Source organism: Oncorhynchus kisutch, linkage group LG1 (assembly GCF_002021735.2).
Source record: "Oncorhynchus kisutch isolate 150728-3 linkage group LG1, Okis_V2, whole genome shotgun sequence".
Taxonomy (NCBI): Eukaryota; Metazoa; Chordata; class Actinopteri; order Salmoniformes; family Salmonidae; genus Oncorhynchus; species Oncorhynchus kisutch.
This window is the reverse complement of record NC_034174.2, coordinates 36,151,306-36,171,570: the sequence shown is the minus strand read 5'-3', so window position 1 is coordinate 36,171,570 and position 20,265 is coordinate 36,151,306. Positions and strand designations below refer to the sequence as shown.

The 20,265-nt window shown below is 44.0% G+C and overlaps 1 protein-coding gene across 2 annotated transcripts in view; it reads left to right on the top strand.

Annotated features, from left to right (window-relative positions):
- LOC109872995 (SLIT-ROBO Rho GTPase-activating protein 3) overlaps positions 1–20,265 on the top strand; it is a 128,955-nt gene that overhangs the window by 35,566 nt on the left and 73,124 nt on the right. For both annotated transcript variants that reach the window (XM_020464491.2, XM_031822719.1), the window contains one exon: positions 9,457–9,652. In XM_020464491.2, the coding sequence (XP_020320080.1) occupies positions 9,457–9,652 (196 nt within the window). The remainder of the gene's footprint in view (positions 1–9,456; positions 9,653–20,265) is intronic.

The following is a 20,265-nucleotide window of genomic DNA, read 5'->3' as shown; positions in this document are numbered from 1 at the left end:
TTTGACATAGGTGTTCCTCTTCTCTACGTGGGAAAGGGCAGTGTGGAGTGCAATAGAAATTGTTCTGAATTCTGAATGTAAAACTGTTTAAAGTTCTAACTCACATTGGCTACGGAGAGCGTGATCACACAGTCGTTTGGAACAGCTGGTGTTCCCATGCATGGTCAGTGTGGCTTTCCTCGAAGCGAGCATAGAATACATTTAGGTTGTCTGGGCAGCTCGCGTCACTGGGCAGCTTTTGGCTGGGTTTCGCTTTGTAATCTGTGATAGTTTAAGCCAACGAGCAGCAGAGCCGGTGAAGTAGAATTCGATCTTAGTCCTGTATTGACACTTTGCCTGTTTGATGGTTCATCTGAGGGCGAAGCAAAAATGTCTTATATGCGTCCGGATTAGTGTTCTGCTCTAGCCTTTAGCTCAGTGCGGATTTTGCCATTAACCGATGGATTCTGGTTGGGATAGGTGCATACGGTCAATGTGGGGATGACATTGTCGATGCACTTGTTAATGAAGCCGGTGACTGATGTGGTGAACATCTCAATGCCATCAGATGAATCCCAGAACATATTCCAGTCTGTGCTAGTGAAACAGTCCTGTAGCTTAGCATCTGCTTCATCAGACCACTTCACTGGTACTTCCTGTTTGAGTTTATGCTTGCGAGCAGGAATCAGGAGGATAATGTTATGGTCAGATTTACCAAATGGAGAGAGAGCTTTGTAAGAGTTTCTGTGTGTAGAGTAAAGGTGATGTAGAGATTTTTTTTTGCCTCTAGTTGCAAAGGTGACATGCTGGTAGAAATTAGGTAAGACAGATTTCAGTTTCTCTGCATTAAAATCACCGTCGTCCAAAATCAAGTGGCGCCTCTGGATGAGCATTTTCTAGTTTGCTAATGGCCCTATACAGCTCGTTGAGTGTGGTCTTAGTGCTTGCATCGGAATGTGGTGGTAAATAGACAGCTACAAAAAATAGATAAAAACTCTTTGTAAATAGTATGGTCTACAGCCTAACATGAAGTGTTCTAACTTAGGCAAACAGGACCTCGAGACTACCTTAATATTAGAGATGGCGCAAAGACACACCTCTCCCCTTTAGTTTAACTTCGTTTTCCCATGACTGGCAGGGGCACAGCCATGGGTGGGCCTGGAGGGGCATAGACCCACCCACTGGGAAGCCAGGCCCAGCCAATCTGAATGAGTTTTCCCCCCACAAAAGGGCTTTATTAAAGATATAAATACTCCTCAGTTTCATCAGCTGTCCGGGTGGCTGGTCTCAGATCATCCCGCAGGTGAAGACTGAAGTAGATGTCCTAGTCTGGCGTGGTTACATGTGGTCTGCGGTTGTGAGGCCTTAAATTCTCTAAAACAACGTTGGAGATGGCTTATGGTAGAGAAATTAACATTCAACTCTGTGGCAACAGCTCTGGTGGACATCCCTGCAGTCAAAATGCCAATTGCATGCTCCCTCAAAACTAGAGACATCTGTGGCATTCAAATCAAATCAAATTTATTTATATAGCCCTTCGTACATCAGCTGATATCTCAAAGTGCTGTACAGAAATCCAGCCTAAAACCCCAAACAGCAAGCAATGCAGGTGTAGAAGCACGGTGGCTAGGAAAAACTCCCTAGAAAGGCCAATACCTAGGAAGAAACCTAGAGAGGAACCAGGCTATGTGGGGTGGCCAGTCCTCTTCTGGCTGTGCCGGGTGGAGATTATAACAGAACATGGTCAAGATGTTCAATGTTCATAAATGACCAGCATGGTCGAATAATAATAAGGCAGAACAGTTGAAACTAGAGCAGCAGCACAGTCAGGTGGAAGTTGAAACTGGAGCAGCAGCATGGCCAGGTAGACTGGGGACAGCAAGGAGTCATCATGTCAGGTAGTCCTGGGGCATGGTCCTAGGGCTCAGGTCAGTTGAAACTGGAACAGCAGCATGGCCAGGTGGACTGGGGACAGCAAGGAGTCATCATGTCAGGTAGTCCTGGGGCATGGTCCTAGGGCTCAGGTCCTCCGAGAGAGAGAAAGAAAGAGAGAAGGAGAGAATTAGAGAACGCACACTTAGATTCACACAGGACACCGAATAGGACAGGAGAAGTACTCCAGATATAACAAACTGACCCCAGCCCCCCGACACATAAACTACTGCAGCATAAATACTGGAGGCTGAGACAGGAGGGGTCAGGAGACACTGTGGCCCCATCCGAGGACACCCCCGGACAGGGCCAAACAGGAAGGATATAACCCCACCCACTTTGCCAAAGCACAGCCCCCACACCACTAGAGGGATATCTTCAACCACCAACTTACCATCCTGAGACAAGGCTGAGTATAGCCCACAAAGATCAACGCATTGCGTTGTGTGACAAAACGGCACATTTTAGAGTGGCCGTTTTTTGTCCCCAGCACAATATTCTTGACATGCCACATCTGTCAAATGGATGGAGAAATGCTCACTAACAGGGGTGTAAACAAATCTTTACCCAACAATTGAGAGAAATAAGCTTTTTGTGCATATGGAACATTTTGGGGAACTTTTATTTCAGCTCATGGGACCAACACGTCACATCAAATCAAATGTTATTTGTCACAATGCACCGAATATAACAGGTGTAGGCCTTAGTGAATTGCTTACTTACAAGCCCTTAACCAACAATGCAGTTCTAAGATAGAGTTAATGTGCGGAGATACAGTAATTTGTGCATGTAGGTAGGGGTAAAGGGACTATGCATAGATAATAAACAGCGAGCAGCAGCAGGTTAAAAACAAGTGTGGTGGGCTGAAACACATTGAGGAAAGAAATTCCAGTAAATAACTTTTAACAAGGCACACCTGTTAATTGAAATGCATTCCAGGTGACTACCTCATGAAGCTAGTTGAGAGAATGCCAAGAGTGTTCAAAGCTGTAATCAAGGCAAAGGGTGGCTACTTCGAAGAATCTAAAATATATTTTGATTTGTTTAACACTTTTGGTTACTACATGGTTCCATATGTGTCATTTCATAGTTGATGTCTTTACTATTATTCTACAGTGTAGAAAATACTAAAAATAAAAAATATGAACCCTTGAATGAGTATGTGTGTGTCAAACTTTTGACTGGTACTGTATTATCCATGTCAATGTTCAGCCCCGACTCAGAGAAAAGGATATTACTGTTCTTCAGGTCCCGTTGATAGGGTAGTCTCAAACAGAGCTCGTCCAGTTTTATTCTCCAGTGATTATCCTTCGTTCTATTGGCGAATGTACAAAGGTGGTTTATGTACTCACCGACGTAGTCTATTTTACAAGTCTCAGGAATTAGTCCCTGGTCCGGGGTGAGCAGTATATCTTGCGCCTTGGACTCGTTGAAGTAGAAATCTTCATCCAAAACAAGGTTAGTTATTGATGTTCTGATGTCCAGAAGCTGTTCTTACAAAAAAAGTTACAATCAGTGGGAAAAAAAACACAAAATTGCAGAATTGTTCAGGATCCCATAAAACGGCCTCTCAGCAAATGACGCCCTGCAGATGTGATTATGGATTTTTATTCTGCTGAGATGTCAAAGTTCAGGGATCTCCTACATCCTAGTGTTTTTCTAAGAGGTCGCTGGCTTTATAATTCTTGTCCTGTCCCGGGACGTTGTCCCAGACGTGTAGTGATCTTATTGAGCAGGTGCCTTGTGGTGGGGATGATAGTGGCGGTGGGGGTTTAGGCTAGGCAGTGATTATGATAATGTATGGTCTCAAGGTCAGTGTTGAAGTGATCCCTTCTTATCTAAGCTGTCCCATCTGCTCTCACAGGGCTGGTTAATGAGCTAGGACCACTCCTGACTGCAGATCACACCTGCATGATAACACCTGCATGATAACATTTGCCATACACAAACTACTGCAGTTAATATCAATTGTGTGAGTGGAACAAAAACGATGCAAAGTAACAGACTCGGGCAACTTCATCAAGATTTACGTAGATGCATTAATTAAGCAGGGCATTTGACTGTGATTTAGACATGCCTGCCAAACTAAAGATATGATTCTTGGAGAGCTTACTTGGTGTAAGATATAGGCATAAAGAGAGCCAAGCCAAGCTGAGGTCCATGAGCGCTTATCTGCTTCCGATGGTGGGAGGTAATCTATAAGCTGAAAAACATGTTTTACATTAGAAAGAGTTTACCAGCATGCACATTGCACACCAGTACAGGCTTTCATACTTAACTGACAAAATATAGGAAACACCAACATAGTATCTTAATAAGGCGTTGGGCCATTGCGAGCCACCAGGACAGCTTCAATTCACTTTGGCATAGATTCTACAAGTGTCTTGAACACTATTGGAGGGATTTGACACCATTCTGCCACAAGGATGTCCATAATCTGGTGTTTTGTTGATGGTTCTCCCATAAGTGTTCAAGTGGGGTTGACATCTGGTGACTGACACACACAGTGCTTTATTTTCTAGAAATGTATTTGTGGAGTAAAAATGTTTGACCATTAAAACTCTATTTTCCCCAACCCTGCCCTAACCTTAACCCCAAAACCTAACCATTAAGCTTAAAATAGCATTTGAACAACTTCAGGATGTTAAAAAAGTCCTGACTTTTACAAAAAGTGTTTTTCCTACCTTGTCAGGACATTGGGATGAATTGTTAGGACATTGGGGTCCTGATAAGATAAGGAAACAAGTACACACACAAACTTTAAACTCCTATGCTCCTTTGAGACCCCTCTATCAAAGTCACTGAGATTGCTTCTAGTCATGGTAGCCAAAATAATGGGCAACTGGGCATTTTATACATGACCCTAAGCATGATGGGATGTTAATGCTTAATTAACCCAGGAACCACACTTGTGTGGAAGCACCTGCTTTCAATCTACTTTGTATCCCTCACTTACTCAAGTGTTTCCTTTATTTTGGCAGTTATCCGTACATTCAGAGAAGCAGCAACTATACTGACAGAGAGCATTCTCTTTCGCAGACTTATTCACGCTACACATTCAAGTTACGTACAGTTTCATTAATACAGAGGAGACTGTTCAGGGATAAACAAGTGGTTGTGGATTGATGCCTCTACACATAGGCCTATCTGTCTGCGTGTTCTACTGCATAATGAATGAAGCCTGTGACTCCAATAGCTTTCAGGGAGAGCCAGTAATACCGCATCATCACTTTGGCTTGCCAGAAAAGTTGCATTCTATGTTCAGTAGTAACTGAATTGGATTCATGCAGTCCTTTGATATCAATATACACTGCAGAGAATCATGACAATTGAACGTTAGCTCAATATCGATTGCGCCATCATTGCACATTTTCTGCAGTCTTGATACGTTTGTTTGCAAAATACATTTACTAGAGTAGGGGTGCATCCATCATTGATGATCTTACTGTTAGGTATTTGTGCTGATTTAGAATATTTGCCCTTGTATCAAACTGAGACAGTGAATGGTGGTTAACTCTCAGATGAAGTAGCACAAATAGACAAAAGGATAGCTCTGTTGTAGGAACAATGTTGTTCAGTTACTAGCTTCTCTCCCCCATATGTAATTGTGGTAGAATTTCCTCATCAGGATATTTCTATCTCCCCATCCTCTTCCCCTAATTTAAAGACTTTGTATAGCCCTCAAAAGAGGGGTTTTGTATCCCTTTGGTGTTGTTCCTTATGGGTGTGGAAGTAGTGATGAAGGATGGACCCTGTGGTTAACTACCACTGCCTCTTCCCTTCATTCCCTTGCCCCCCCTCCCGCTCAATCCTGTACTCTTTTTTTCTCTGAGGTTGCCACCCCAATGAGCAGACACATCCACCCACAAATGGAAACATGTGTAGAGAAGGCATGCTGTGCGCCTGCCGTATGTAATTGCTGCATTGCCTAATCAAACAATGGCGTTAAAGCCAAGTAAATTGTACCCTTCAATTAAAGGTTGTGCTTTTGGCCTAGATCTAATTAGTAGAGCTCCTGTTAATTTTGAGGAGTTGAATTACCTCCATCTTCCCTCCCCCAACACTGGGAGTAGTCAGTGCTTGTTATCCATACAAACGCATGAACAAGTGAACCACAAACACTGTTTGAAATACACATTTTTATTTCAAATAGGGGGACTCATAACCTCGAACGAGCTCCTTTTTTTAATAACTTGATTGCTCTCAAAGAATTGGGCCGTAGCCAATAATCAAACAGTAAACGTTTGATGTCGTGGATTCCTTTTCATTCCATGAAACATTGATGTTTATACGTAATCCAGAACATTCACATTCTTTTTTTCTAAAAGGTCCATTTTGAAAATGTTTATTTGAACTGATGACATGCTGGCTACAGGACTTGTTTTGGTTCTGTTCAAAAGGGCAAAGCATCATCTGTAACTGCAGGCCTAAATTCACAGCATTCCTCCTCTTCACAGATTGAGAAGAACCACTAAGGCTTCAGACACTTTAAATAAACCACAATGAAGGCGCTATGCAAGGAATCGAGAATACTGGGGAATAATTCTGCGATTGCTCATGGTTTCTAAGAGGTGAGGACACACTTCTAGCGAGTGACCTATTTTTCCAAACTCGTCTGTCAAATCCACCATTGCAGCTGCCGGTTCACAGTCGGCCATTTTTTACGAGAGTGTTTTAAAAAGTCCTCCCTGCCATTCATGCGGATCAGTGTCAGATTTTTCTGGGGCGTTTCTCCTGGCTCCTCTTGTTTTGCCACTGGATAGCCTACATGTAGAGAGAGAAAACGAGAGAAAGTAATGGAAAGAAAGGAAGAAAACAATCCTTCATTCAGTCTGGGAAGAGCTCAGCGTCCCTGGAAGTAGGGGTTGGAATGTGTTTGTTGTAGGAGCCAGGCATCTCCAGGGCTGGTGCTGGTTATATGAGACCTAGGCCCATGTAGGCTGATGGAGAGCAAGGGAGGCCCATGGGTAAAAGGAAGGGCTGGGACAGTGGTTAACCACAGATTGTAGGATGCAGCTTGGGGCTGGGGCCAGGCGGCGCAACATCACAGGGACAGAAACCATCCCCTGCACAAGATCACTGCTCCAGTTGCTAAGCGCAAATGGCCAACTTCCCTTCGCTAAGTCACAGACTGTATATATCCACGGGAAGGGCTTGGCTGACCAAATTACACCCTCTGCAGCATGGAAACATGGTCTTTGTCATTGCTGTGGTGGTGCTGTGCAGTTAACAGTACATCTGCCGTACAGAATGTCACCCCCATGGCCTGTGTTATGTCTAATGTCCTATGACAAAGCTACTTCACAGGGACCTCTTATAGTTTTGACCTTGCCTGGAGTACTTGAAGCCACTATGCTGTTGACCTCAGACAAATCCAAGACTCAAACTATTCTCTAAGCCTCAGCAAAGAAATTGTCCGCTCACATTCTGTCTCCAATCAGTACTTTGAAGCCTGCAGCAGCGAACGAGCTTCACCTTGTATTACAGAACACAAACCTTTCTGGGCACCAGGCAAAGGGATGCTGCCAGTCCTATTTAACATCAAACTGCTCTGCCCCCGCCATCCCATATTTATATTATTTAAGCTTACTGGACCAGGAACCTCTGTGGAGAAAACCAAAAGTACACAGTATTGTTTGATGCTGATACATATGGTATTGCACATGAAAAAGCTTTGATTCTGCATGCTGAATACAGCATGCTCGTGAGGTCTTTCCTTTCTGTTGACTAGTGATACCACCTTTCAATCCGATAGCTAGTCAGTATTACTTTGCTTTCAAATAATATTTCCCCTTTATTCCATTTGTTTACAGTAGCTGTTTTATGAAGATCAGAAAGAAGCATCTCAGATTTGCTGTTTTTTTTCTTCAGTTAAATAGGCCATTCTTTGTTCTTCAGTCGAGGCAGAGTTGGAGCTCAGTGACAACAGTACAAAGCCGATGAAAACTCAGGTTTCTCTCCTGGGTACCCACCAGCGTCGAGAATCTTCAGTGACACTGCCAGTGTCAGGTTCCCCTCGTAGGGTTTTAAGCACCATTGACAGCATTTCGAATTCCTGAAGCCCGTTCTCACACAGCTCATCTTAGCTCAGCTCAGCTCTGGAGCCATTACACTACATTACATTTAGCAGGCAGTTGTTTCTCATCTTCCTAAAGAGATATTCAATAGCCCAGGGTGGAACCAGGGGAAACAGTCTGTTTGAATACAGAAAAGACTGCTACAATACAAACTCAGGGACCAACATTAAGCTTCCAACTCTTTCAGACATGATGTGTGGTGCTGATTGACAGCTTTGCCTGAGGGATGTTAGAGAGAGAAACACTTTGTTAACACAGTGAGCTGCTTGGAAATATGTGACAGGACATTTCATGGTTGTTAGGTGTGCAAGGTGAAAACCGTTATTTCCAGCCAACTTGCAGTGATTCGAGGCAAAGAACAAGCCTAGTTTATAAAAGTAGAACATGTGTGAATGTTGATGAGATTTCAGTGCCCTCCGTAACCTATTTCACGGTTGGAAAATAATCCTTGGCGCAACTATCATAACAGAATTATGATAAACCCATAATAAGATAAAGTATTAAATGTCTCTTTTACACTTTAAAACAAATTTATCTTGAATAAATCCACAGAATGGTTTAGGGTGCTGAAAAAAAAATCTACTGACCGAAAATATAAAAGCAACATGTAAAAAAAGAAGAAGCTTAATTCTCTTAAATTTTGTGCACAAATTTGTTTACATCCCTGTTGCTAAATTAAGTGTGGCATATCAAGAAGGTGATTATTGTATGATCCTTACATAGGTGCACCTTGTGCTGGGGACAATAACATGCCACTTTTAAATGTGCAGTTTTGTCACATACAAAATTCCACATATGTCAACATTTTTAGGGAGCCTGCAATTGGCATGCTGACTGCAGGAATGTCCACCAGAGCTGTTGCCAGAGAATTGAATGTTAATTTCTCTATCATAAGCCACCACCAATGTAGTTTTAGAGAATTTGACAGTACTTCCAACCGGCCTCACAACCACAGACCATGTGTAACCGCGACAGCCCAGGACCTCCACATCCGGCTTTTTCACGTGCAGGATCATCTGATCTGAGACCCGTCACCCGGACAGCTGATGAAACTGAGTATTTCTGTCTGTAATAAAGCCCTTTTGTGGGGAAAAACTCATTCATATTGGCTGGGCCTGGCTCCCCAGTGGGTGGGCATGGCTCTCAACTGGGTCCCCCTGCCCAGTCATGTGAAATCCACAGATTAGGGCCTAATGAATGTATGTCAATTGACTGATTTCCTTACATGAACTGTAACTCTGTAAAATAGTTGAAATTGTTGCATGTTGCATTTATATTTTTGTTCATTATACATAAACTCTTCTCAGATAAATGCTTTCAGACTAAGACACTTTTTGGGGGAGAACATTTGAACAAAGATGTCAAACACGGCAGGGTTGACTGAATCCAGCCCCATGCCCTGATTTTCTGGAGATGATGACTCTGTTATGACTTATAGACTCGTCCTGTTTTGTGTTTTGATGCATAGAGATCCGTAACCAGCTGGTGGAGCAGTTCAAATGCCTGGAGCAGCAGTCCGAGTCTCGTATCCAGCTGCTACAGGACCTGCAGGACTTCTTCCGCCGCAAGGCTGAGATCCAGCTGGAGTACTCCCGCAGCCTGGAGAAACTGGCCGAGCGATTCTCCAACAAGATCCGCAGCTCCAGAGAGCACCACCAGTTCAAGTGAGTTTCCCTCCCATGAAGAGATGAGACCACCACACCGTTAAAGACCACCTAGCTTCAAACTGAGCCAAACATTTAAACTGTATGTGAGGCAGCGAGGGATTGTGTATGCGTGTGTGTGTGTTCATGCAAGTGTGTGTTTGTGTATCTACTTGCCTTGCCAGAGCATGTCTACTCTGTTTGTGTGTTTGCTTGGGTGTGCAGATTTAATTTTATATTTTATATTGTCTCAGAGCGTGTGAACTTGTTGAGTACACATGGAGTTACATCCATTCTTGCCAAGTTTTTCTCCACAGATCTCAAACTACTCCACCCTATTTTTCTCACTTTAATCTGTCCAAAAACGACTCCTGCTGCATTTTAGGTTCACTAAAATTAACAGCCTTTGGATATAAATGTCCTTCTTATAATATGCAAGCGATAATGATTTTACTCCTTAGAAATCTCAAACCATCCAAAGGCGATAGAAAAGTAATCTCATTCTGGATGAAACCTCAATTTTAATTGGCAAAGCTGATGTTCAGCACAGTGCAGAATCTCCCCATATAAAGCTCTTGTTCCTGTAGCTCTGGGCTGAGGAGGGACTTAAAGCCAGCCAGGCCTTACCGGTATTATCCTATATAGTCGAGGCACGGCTGAAGCCATGCATACGAGACTGTGCCTTGTTTTCCCTCACATCAATGAATACATGGATTATTCTCTGCCATTTAGGGCGGCCAGTGATAGATTTACAGCTTGCTAGCTAGCCCCAGCCTTTACATTGGAGCGTTTGAGTAAAGTGCAGTCTTATGCTGCAAAATGTACTCCTCTTCCTCTGCCTGTACAGTATGTACTGTACTCCAAACGTTTGAATATAATTGTAAGCTACATCTTTAACACATTCTAAAGGTTAACTATTTGAATATGATAACAGTGATCATAACAGTAGTTATGAAACTTTAAAATGTCAGTGCAGGCAGTAGAGTAGAGGGTGTGTTTCAGAGGGCTTTGTGTCATCCAGTTAGTTCAGGCCCTGGTGAATTCGATGGGGATTTGACTCAGTAATTGAGGCCAGCTGTTTTAGAGCAGGCAGCTTGCACCAGGGTCCCTAAGGCCATGCTGACAGTAGACAGGCCTGTGCTGCTGCAGATGCTATGGCTTAACCAAGACAGTTACTGTATAGTAGAGCTTCTACTAGACCAGTTCAAACAGTTCTTGAAGAGCAGGCACCAGCCACATAGTTCTTACCAGACTCAGCATCTCATCTTCCTCTGCCACCTCAATGCCTTCACCAAGACTGCCTAAACCACTGTACTCACACTCATAGGGCTGCAGTGTAAAGCAGCCGTCTAGAAGTCTGTAGCCGCAGAGTCTTTGGCTGTGTGTAGTTGTCTGGCCACACACACACACACACACACACACACACAGAAGGTCTGTGTGTTGGCAACAATGAAGTGTGACATTTTGATTACACACACTTCTTTATGAGGGCCACAATGGCTTCCTTTGGACTCCATTAACCCAAACAAACACAACCATAAAAATGTTCAACCAATTAGCTTTGACAGTGTCCTTGTTAAAGACCCTCACTTCGTAAATAAACCCTGGGCACAACAACTACTGTATATACAGTACCAGTCAAAAGTTTGGACACCTACTCATTCCAGGGTTTTTCTTTATTTTTACTATGTTTTACGTTGTAGAATAGTGAAACCATTAAAACTATGAAATAACACATATGGAATAACGTAGTAACCAAAAAAGTATATTTTAGATTCTTCAAAGTAGCCACCCTTTGCCTTGATGACCGCTTTTCACACTCTTGGCATTCTCTCCACCAGCTTCATGAGGTAGTCACCTGGAATGCATTTCAATTAACAGGTGTGCTTTGTTAAAAGTTCATTTGTGGAATTTAATTCCTTCTTAATGCGTTTGAGCCAATCAGTTGTGTTGTGACAGGGGTGTTATACAGAAGATAGCTCTATTCGGTGAAAGACCAAGTCCATATCATGGCAAGAACAGCTCAAATAAGCAAAGAGAATCGACAGTCCATCATTACTTTAAGACATGAAGGTCAGTCAATCCGGAAAATTGCACTCACAAAAACCATCAAGCGCTATGATGAAACAGGCTCTCGTGAGGACCGCCACAGGAAAGGAAGATGCCGAGTTATCTCTGGTGCAGAGGATAAGTTAATTAGAGTTAACAGCCTCAGAAGTTGCAGCCCAAATAAATGCTACACAGAGACACATCTCAACATCAACTGTTCAGAGGAGACTGTGTAAATCAGGCCGAATTGCTGCAAAGAACCCACTACTAAAGGACACCAATAAGAAGAAGGGACTTGCTTGGGCCAAATAACACGAGCAATGTACATTAGAACGGTGGAAATCTGTCCAAATTTGTCCCAAAATGTGAGATTTTTGGTTCCAACCGCTGTGTCTTTGTGAGATGTAGAGTAGGTGAACGGATAATCTCTGCATGTGTGGTTCCCACCGTGAAGCATGGTGGAGGAGGTGTGATGGGGTTCTGCTGGTGACACTGTCAGTGATTTATTTAGAATTCAAGGCATACTTAACCAGCATGGCCAACACACCATTCTGCAGTTATACGCCATCCCATGTGGTTTGTGCTTAGTGGGAGTATCATTTGTTTTTCAACAGGACAATGACCCAACACACCTCTAGGGTGTGTTAGGGCTATTTGACCAAGAAGGAGAGTGATGGAATGCTGTATAAGATGAAATGGCCTCCACAATCACCTGACCTCAGCCAACAAGTGCTCAGCATATGTGACTCACCACCTGGATTAGGTCTTATGTAGCAAAATGTGAAATGGTGTTTCTTACATTGGATAAAGTAGAGACTCAAAATGGTGTATCATACACTGCATTGAGGAACAATGGGAAAGTAATTCCACTTTGATAATTGATCGACTAGTAAACTAGGGAGCCAGCCAGCTAATGTTAGCTAGCTAGCGAACAGTACAATTTAGCTTAAGACATATAGCAAGCTAGGTAAACAATGAACCTAGTTAGGTAAACAACGTTTAAGATCAGCCAGCTAACGTTAGCTAGTTAAACAACAATGAACAAAGTGCCAACAATGCCACAGTGCTGGGAGCTAACCAACCAGGTGCAATGTTAGCTAGCTAACATTAGGCTCTAACTAGAAAAACAAACAGCTTTGGGAAACTAATAATAACGTAATAATGTTAGCTAGCTAACAGTACACTTTAGCTTGAAATGAAACCACTTTCTGTCAAAATTAGAAACGTGTAATATCTGAAAATGTAGCTAGCTAACACAAGACTATCTTACCTATATACATCATCATGCATGATGGACATGTCTCACTGTCAGGAATGCCATACCACGGTTGCCCTTAGTTTGAAGATGTAATCCGGAGACAGGTGTTTTCTCCATCTTTTTAGCTATCATACTCTAATTCCACTGATTTCCAAACTTGATCTTCCAGAAAGTGGAGAGCAACACTTATGCAGTTCCACTAAACAATATATTTAAAAAAAAGCTGCGTTCATCAGGATTACCAACACAGACTGATGAGCTCAAATAGACAGAAGCCTTAAATATGGCAGACCAATCCAAACTCCTCTCTCGGCATGTCCAACCCACTCATTATCTCAGCCAATCATGGCTAGTGGTAAGGTTGCTCTCTTTTTCTGTGGCTTAACCAACAAGGCTCGTAACTTAACAATTTTATTTGTATTTACAGATGGCATACAAGTTTGTTATTAAGGCACATGAAAGTTCACATGTTCGAGAAGGCAGTTCTGCCCCCCAAAAATATGTTTTATGTTCAAATGGCTCTCCTGTGAAGTTGTGACTTGTGACATACGCCTAGTTTCCTGAATCGGTTCACATATGGGAACTCCTTCAAGACTGTTGGAAAAGCATTCCAAGTGAAGCTGGTTGAGAGAATGCCAAGAATGCCATTGAATGAGTAGGTGTGTCCAAACGTTTGACTGGCACTGTATGTCACACACCACACATATGTAAAATGGATACTCTTGGCTACCTCTCAAATATGCATGCACTCACGTGTCCTGTCTTTCACCGTGGTCTCACTATCTCTTTAGTTTAGATACAAATAAGCCACAACTCTCAGTTTTTCCCCTGATCTTTTGTCCCTCTGTGGATATTTCTGAGTTTCCACAGCAGCCCAGCTCTCTGTGGAAGGATAGGCCATGAGCAGCATGACTTCTCCGGTGCCTAGCAACTCATGCATGGCAGTCCCTTGCCTCTGCTATACACTGCACAGCACTATCGAAAATGAAAACAGCACATTAGACTTAGCATTAGACTCTGTTCAGCCAGGCAGAGGTCTACATTGAGCTGCTAGGTCACTGCCCCGGTCTTATTGGCTTAACCCATACCATACAAATATGGCTTTATGAGCTGAGTTTACGACAGCAGTCACTGATGTGATGCTCAATGCCACTGTAGTTTACAGCTGCACTGCCATGATGCTGTCTGTTTGCTCAGTCTCCTTTTGGCTCATCTACATTAATTAATAACCTCTTGGAACTCCCTCTCCCGGATCCAGGAGAATTCTCATCAACGGACACTAATTAGCATAACGCAACGGACCAAAAATATTACTAGAAAATATTCATATTCATGAAATCACAAGTGAAATATATTGAAACACAGCTTAGCCTTTTGTTAATCACCCTGTCATCTCATATTTTGAAATGATGCTTTACAGCCAAAGCAAGACAAGCATTTGTGTAAGTTTATCGATAGCCTAGCATAGCATTATGCCTAGCTAGCAGCAGGCAGCTTGGTCACGAAAATCAGAAAAGCAATCAAATTAAATCGTTTACCTTTGATGAGCTTCGGGTGTTTTCACTCACGAGACTCCCAGTTAGACAGCAAATGTTCATTTTGTCCCATAAAGATTATTTTTTATAGCCGAAACACCTCTGTTTGTACTTCACGTTTGGTTGAGAAATCCACCGGAAACTGCAGTCACGACAACGCCGAAAAATATTCCAAATTAGATCCATAATATCGACAGAAACATGGCAAACGTTTTTTATAATAAATCCTCAAGGTGTTTTTCAAATATCTATTCGATAATATATCAACCGGGACAGGTGGCTTCTTACTAGGAAAGAGAGAAACAATGGCTGCATTTGTCTTTTACGCACGAAACACTCTGAGAGCCTCCAGCTGACCACTGATGCAATGTTGTCGTTCAGGCTCATTTTTCAAAATAAAAGCCTGAAACTATGTATTGTGACACTAGACACACATTAGGGAAGCCTTAGAAAAAGGAATTTGGTTGATATCTCATTCACTGCTCAATAGGGACGCATAGGAATGCAGAGCTTTCTAAATAAGAGTCCCTTCCTGATTGGATTTTTCTCAGGCTTTTACTTGCAATATCAGTTCTGTTATACTCACAGACAATATTTTTACAGTTATGGAAACTTTAGAGTGTTTTCTATCCTAAGCTGTCAATTATATGCATATTCTAGCATCTTGTCCTGACAAAATAGCCTGTTTACTTTGGGAACGTTATTTTTCCAAAAATGAAAATAGTGCCCCCTAGTTTCTTAACATATCAGGCAGCTCTAGTGTCTCTCAACTAATTAAGTTGAGGGTGAAGTATACCAACACCCGCCTCTGATTGGCCACATGGAGGGAAAAGCTGAGGGCATCAGTATGCAAGCGATACCTGCAGCTCAGCTCAGCCCCTACTGTTCCAGCCTGCCTGGATCTCTGCTTGGAATCTGTCAGTCTGGTCCCAGTCAACTCACCCAACCCCCACCAAAACACCAATCACCAGAAGTCTATTTTCTACTACGTCAAATAGTGGCCTCAGAGAGTGAGGGAAGGCTTGCACTGCCCTTTAAATGGTCCCTAACTTTTTCATTTTTTACATATAGCTGGATCTACACAACAGACGTCAAGATAAGTCCACGTCACATTAGACCACTTGAAGATCAAACAAACTTTGATTGTTGAGTGAAATTTCACTTTAATCCATTTCATCTGTGGGGCTTCGGGAACTTCCTATTGCTCCTAGAATGATCTTCAATGTCTATGAGACAGACAAAATAAATTGGTTGAGGAACTGTTTTGGGGTTTATCATTAAATGGGGATTTTAATCACCACCTATTAAACTAAAATGTCTGAATATGGTCTATCAGTCAAAACAGGCATTATCAACAGCAAGCAAGCCATTAGAAAGCAGCTCATGTTATATTGAAAGGAGACATAACCTGTCTGAGAAAGATAAGATAAATCTTGCATTAATGTCCAATCCTGTGTGTTCATGTGTTTGTGTGTGTGCCTGCCTGTGTGCAAGTGTTGTGTTGTGTGTGTCCGTGTATATGCGTGTGTGCATGTGTGGGTAGGAGGGGGTCATTAATGATTGTCCTGGTATCGTGCTGAGCCAGATTGTCTCCTCCACGCTCGTTCTGCTTGACTACAAACACTGGTGGCCTCCTTATTTTTCTTAAACCTAGTTCCATTTGATGTTGCTGCCTGAAATCTTTGTCCAGCTCCCCGTCTGGCTTCAAAACACAACACATGTACACGTTACTGCAAAACATGAGACTGACATTTCATGGTTTTTCATTAGGAATAAAAACAGTACTGTTTCGTTTGTAAAACCTGACCAGACCATACTACAATGCAATATGTAGCTACAACCCATAACTCTGAGTTTTATTGATTGCCTTTGACATTTAATCCAATATCGCATTTTATTAATCGGTCCAAATACCGATCCCTTCGTGAACTGACACTCGCACTTGACTTTTTCCCCCCTGACCTTGCTGATAGCTACTTTATTGAGGAAAATGTACAACTATGACTGTGATATGTGGTTGTCCCACCTAACTGTCTTAAGATGAATGCACTGTAAGTCGCTCTGGATAAGAGTGTCTTCTAAATGACTAAACTGTAAATTTGATAAATGGATTTCAGATAACTCAATCAGCAGGAAAGCCTTATTAAGCTTGAGCCTACATCATCTGAAAGGTTCATAATTGATGCACAGTATTCATGACCATGTGCCAGTGATTCCTTCACTAATTATTCATAATATTATGAATAAGAGAGAGCATCAACTACCCAGTGACTCCCAGCAGACTGCTAAGCGTTATGCATGGGGTTGCTTGGTTGGTGTACTTGCCTGTGGGGCAGAGGCAGACCAAGGGCTGCCAATCTGCATTCCACCAAATACTTAGAATTAATATTTATTAGGCTAGACCACAGTACATACTATACATAATATTCTGTCTATACAGATTGCTTTGCACCATTGCATTTCTAATTTACGGACATTAGTGAGAACCAAGCAGCCTCTGTTCTGTGTGCCCACCTGTCCAAACCAGCTCACTGACTGTACAGCCCCTAATCATCTGCACAGCCCACATCACTGAGTCTTTCCCCGGTGGTCTAGCGTTAAAGTTAAACTATAGTGTTAAAGGTTCAGAAAGAGAGACTGGGTGTGTTAACAGCAAACATCAAACTCCTCTCCAAGGGAAAGTGTGAGAGGCTTGTAGTCACCTTGACATCAGTATCTGCAGAAGCAGGCAGGGTTATTTTGTGTGTGTGCCTGTAAGTAAGCAGGTCACTGTTAGTCTTCTCCTGTTGTTTACAAACACCTGTTTAGACTAACAGTGACATGCTTACTTACGGGTCCTTCCAAACAATGCAGATAGAAAAATGAAAGAAAGATAATGACACAGGGAATAAATACACAATGAGTAATAACTTGGCTATATACACAGGGCACCAGTACCGAGTCGATGTGCAGGGGTACGAGGTAATTGAGGTTGACGTACTGTGGCTTGCGAAAGTATTCACCCCCTTCACGCCTTACATCCTGGAATTAAAATATATTTGGGGGGGGGGGGTTGTATAATTTTGTATCATTACACAACATGCCTACCACTAGTAAGAAGAAATTAGAAGAAGAAAACACAACAGGTTTTAATAAGGAAATGTGAAACGTGGGATTAATCTTAAGGGATCTGGGTAAGAGTAGGCGATATGAAACAGGGTTCACTCTTCTGGCAACCTTAAAGGGACCAATGTATTTCTGGGACAGCTTGCGAGACTCCACCCGTAGCGGTAAGTTTTTCGTGGAGAGCCAGACTCTCTGGCCGGGGCGCAGGGTAGGCCCGGGACGGCGAACGTCTGTTGGCTTGTTGTTGGTACCGCTGTGAGGAACGCAGAAGATTAAGACGAGTCTTCCTCCACGTAAGCCGACAGCGTCTCAAGAACTTCAAGGCTGAAGGCACTCCGACTTCTGCCTGCTGGTCCGGGAACAATGGAGGGGCATAGCCAAACTGACTCTCGTGCGGGGACATACCAGTGGAGGAGGAGCGCAACGTGTTGTGCGCGTATTCGGCCCAAACAATGAAGGACGACCATGTGGACGGGTTGTTAAGGGCCATACATCTGAGAGCGGTTTCCAGCTCTCTCTGTTTGGCCATGGACTCCGGGTGGTACCCTGAAGATAGACTGGCAGTGGCCCCCATGAGTTGGCAGAAGGCCTTTCAAAACCTTGAGGCGAACTGGGGACCTCTGTCGGAAACAATATCTTGAGGAATGCCGAAGACTCGGAACACATGGTTAATTACCAACTCAGCCGTTTCCTTGGCAGAAGGTAACTTAGTCAGGGGGACGAACCTGGCCACCTTAGAAAACCTGTCGATGATGACTAGGATAGTAATATTACCATGGGACGGAGGAAGGCCAGTAATAAAGTCCAACGAGATATGGGACCAGAGTTGGTGGGGAACAGGTAAAGGGTGAGGTGAGAAGATTTGCCCTGGCAGCACACGGGGCAGGCCTTGATGAAAGTGGCAACGTCTTCTTTTATGGTGGGCCACCAGAACTTTCACTGGATGAACTCCAAGGTGCGACCTACGCCGGGGTGACAGGTGAGACGAGAGGAGTGCCCCCACAGAAGGACCTCGCTGCCTTGGGGACAAACAACCGATTGGCAGAACCTCCTTTCGGACCCGGTTCGATAGCTTGAGCTCGTCTCACGAGATCAGGGCCACGATCTTAGCAGCAGGAAGGACAGGCATGTCAGTGTCGTCTCGAATGGCAGGAGCGTAGACTCGGGACAAGGCGTCCGGTTTGAGATTCTTCGACCTGGGCCAATAGGTGTCTTGAGTTCAACCGCTTCGCCTGCTGGATATACTCCAGATTTTTGTGGTCCGTAAGCACTTGAAACAGGCGAGAAGCCCCCTCGAGCCAGTGTCTCCATTCCTTCAATGCCATCTTAACCGCTAGGAGTTCACGATCCCCCGCATCGTAGTTCCTCTCGGCCGGGGTAAGCCGGTGTGAGAAGAAAGCGCAAGGGTGGAGCTTCTTGTCTTCACCCCTCTGAGATAGGACAGCTCCAACACCAACCTCTGATGCGTCTACCTCCACCACAAAAGGTTCATCCGCAGTCGGTAGTGTCAGGCTGGGAGCAGAGAGGATGCGCTGCTTGAGTCCTTGGAAGGCCGTCTCAGCTTCTTTTCCCCACAAAAACCTTGCGTTGCCACCCTTGGTTAAAGCTGAGAGGGGGGCTGTCACCAAGTTGAAGTTCTTGATGAACTTGCGGTAAAAGTTTGAAGCCCAGGAAACGCTGAACATCCTTAACGGACTTGGGGGTGGGCCAATCCGCTTCCGCCCCTACCTTCCTGGAGTCCATTTGGACTCGACCGGGTTCCACTACAAATCCCAGGAATTGTACTCGGGATGAATGGAATTCACATTTTTCCGGCTTAAAGTACAAATGGCTGTCTAGGAGGCGTTTGAGTACTTGTCTGACATGCTTTGTGTGTTCTTGAAGGGAGCCTGGGGGGGCAGGTGCCCGGAAACAGGTCGATGGGGCAATCGTGAGGTCTATGGGGTGGTAGCATGGTAGCCCTCTGTTTGCTAAATACCGGTTTGAGGTCATGGTAACACTCGGGAACTCGGGACAGTTCGATGGATTCTAGAGACTCGGGAGGAGAACTCTGGAAACTCGGTAAGATACAAGTGGGTTGGCACGTAGGACCCCACTGCTTGATAGTGCCCACAGAACAGTCGATGTGAGGGTTATGGCTGTGAAGCCAGGGGTATCCAAGGACGAGAGGGAACTCGGAACAGGAGATCAGATGAAAGTTCATCACTTCCTGGTGTTGGGAAACTGAAAGTCGCAAAGGGGTAGTGACACGAGTGACAAGTCCAGATCCCAAAGGGCTTCCATCCAATGTAGTAACCCTCATGGGGTCACTTAGAGGTTCAGAGGGAACGCCATTCTCCTTCGCCCAGACACCATCCATGATTTTACCTGTGGCTCCAGAGTCTACCAAGGCTTGAAGGGGAAGCTTGTGGTTGTCCCAGGAAAGGGGGACTGGAATGAGCAGGCGGGAGTTGGATGGATGGGAGGAGGTTATGTTTCCCGTTACAGTCCTCCCAGGTCTGCACGGGACAGTGCGTTTCCCTGGAGCCCGGGACAGGTGGAGCGGAAATGGCCCGGTTTGCCGCAATATAGACAGCATCGCTCCCTCATCCGGCGGTCTCTCTCAGCCTGGGAGATGCGTCCAATCTGCATGGGTTCCGGTGGAGCCAGCGAGGATAAAGGTGGAGACTCGGAGCTGGGACCGATAG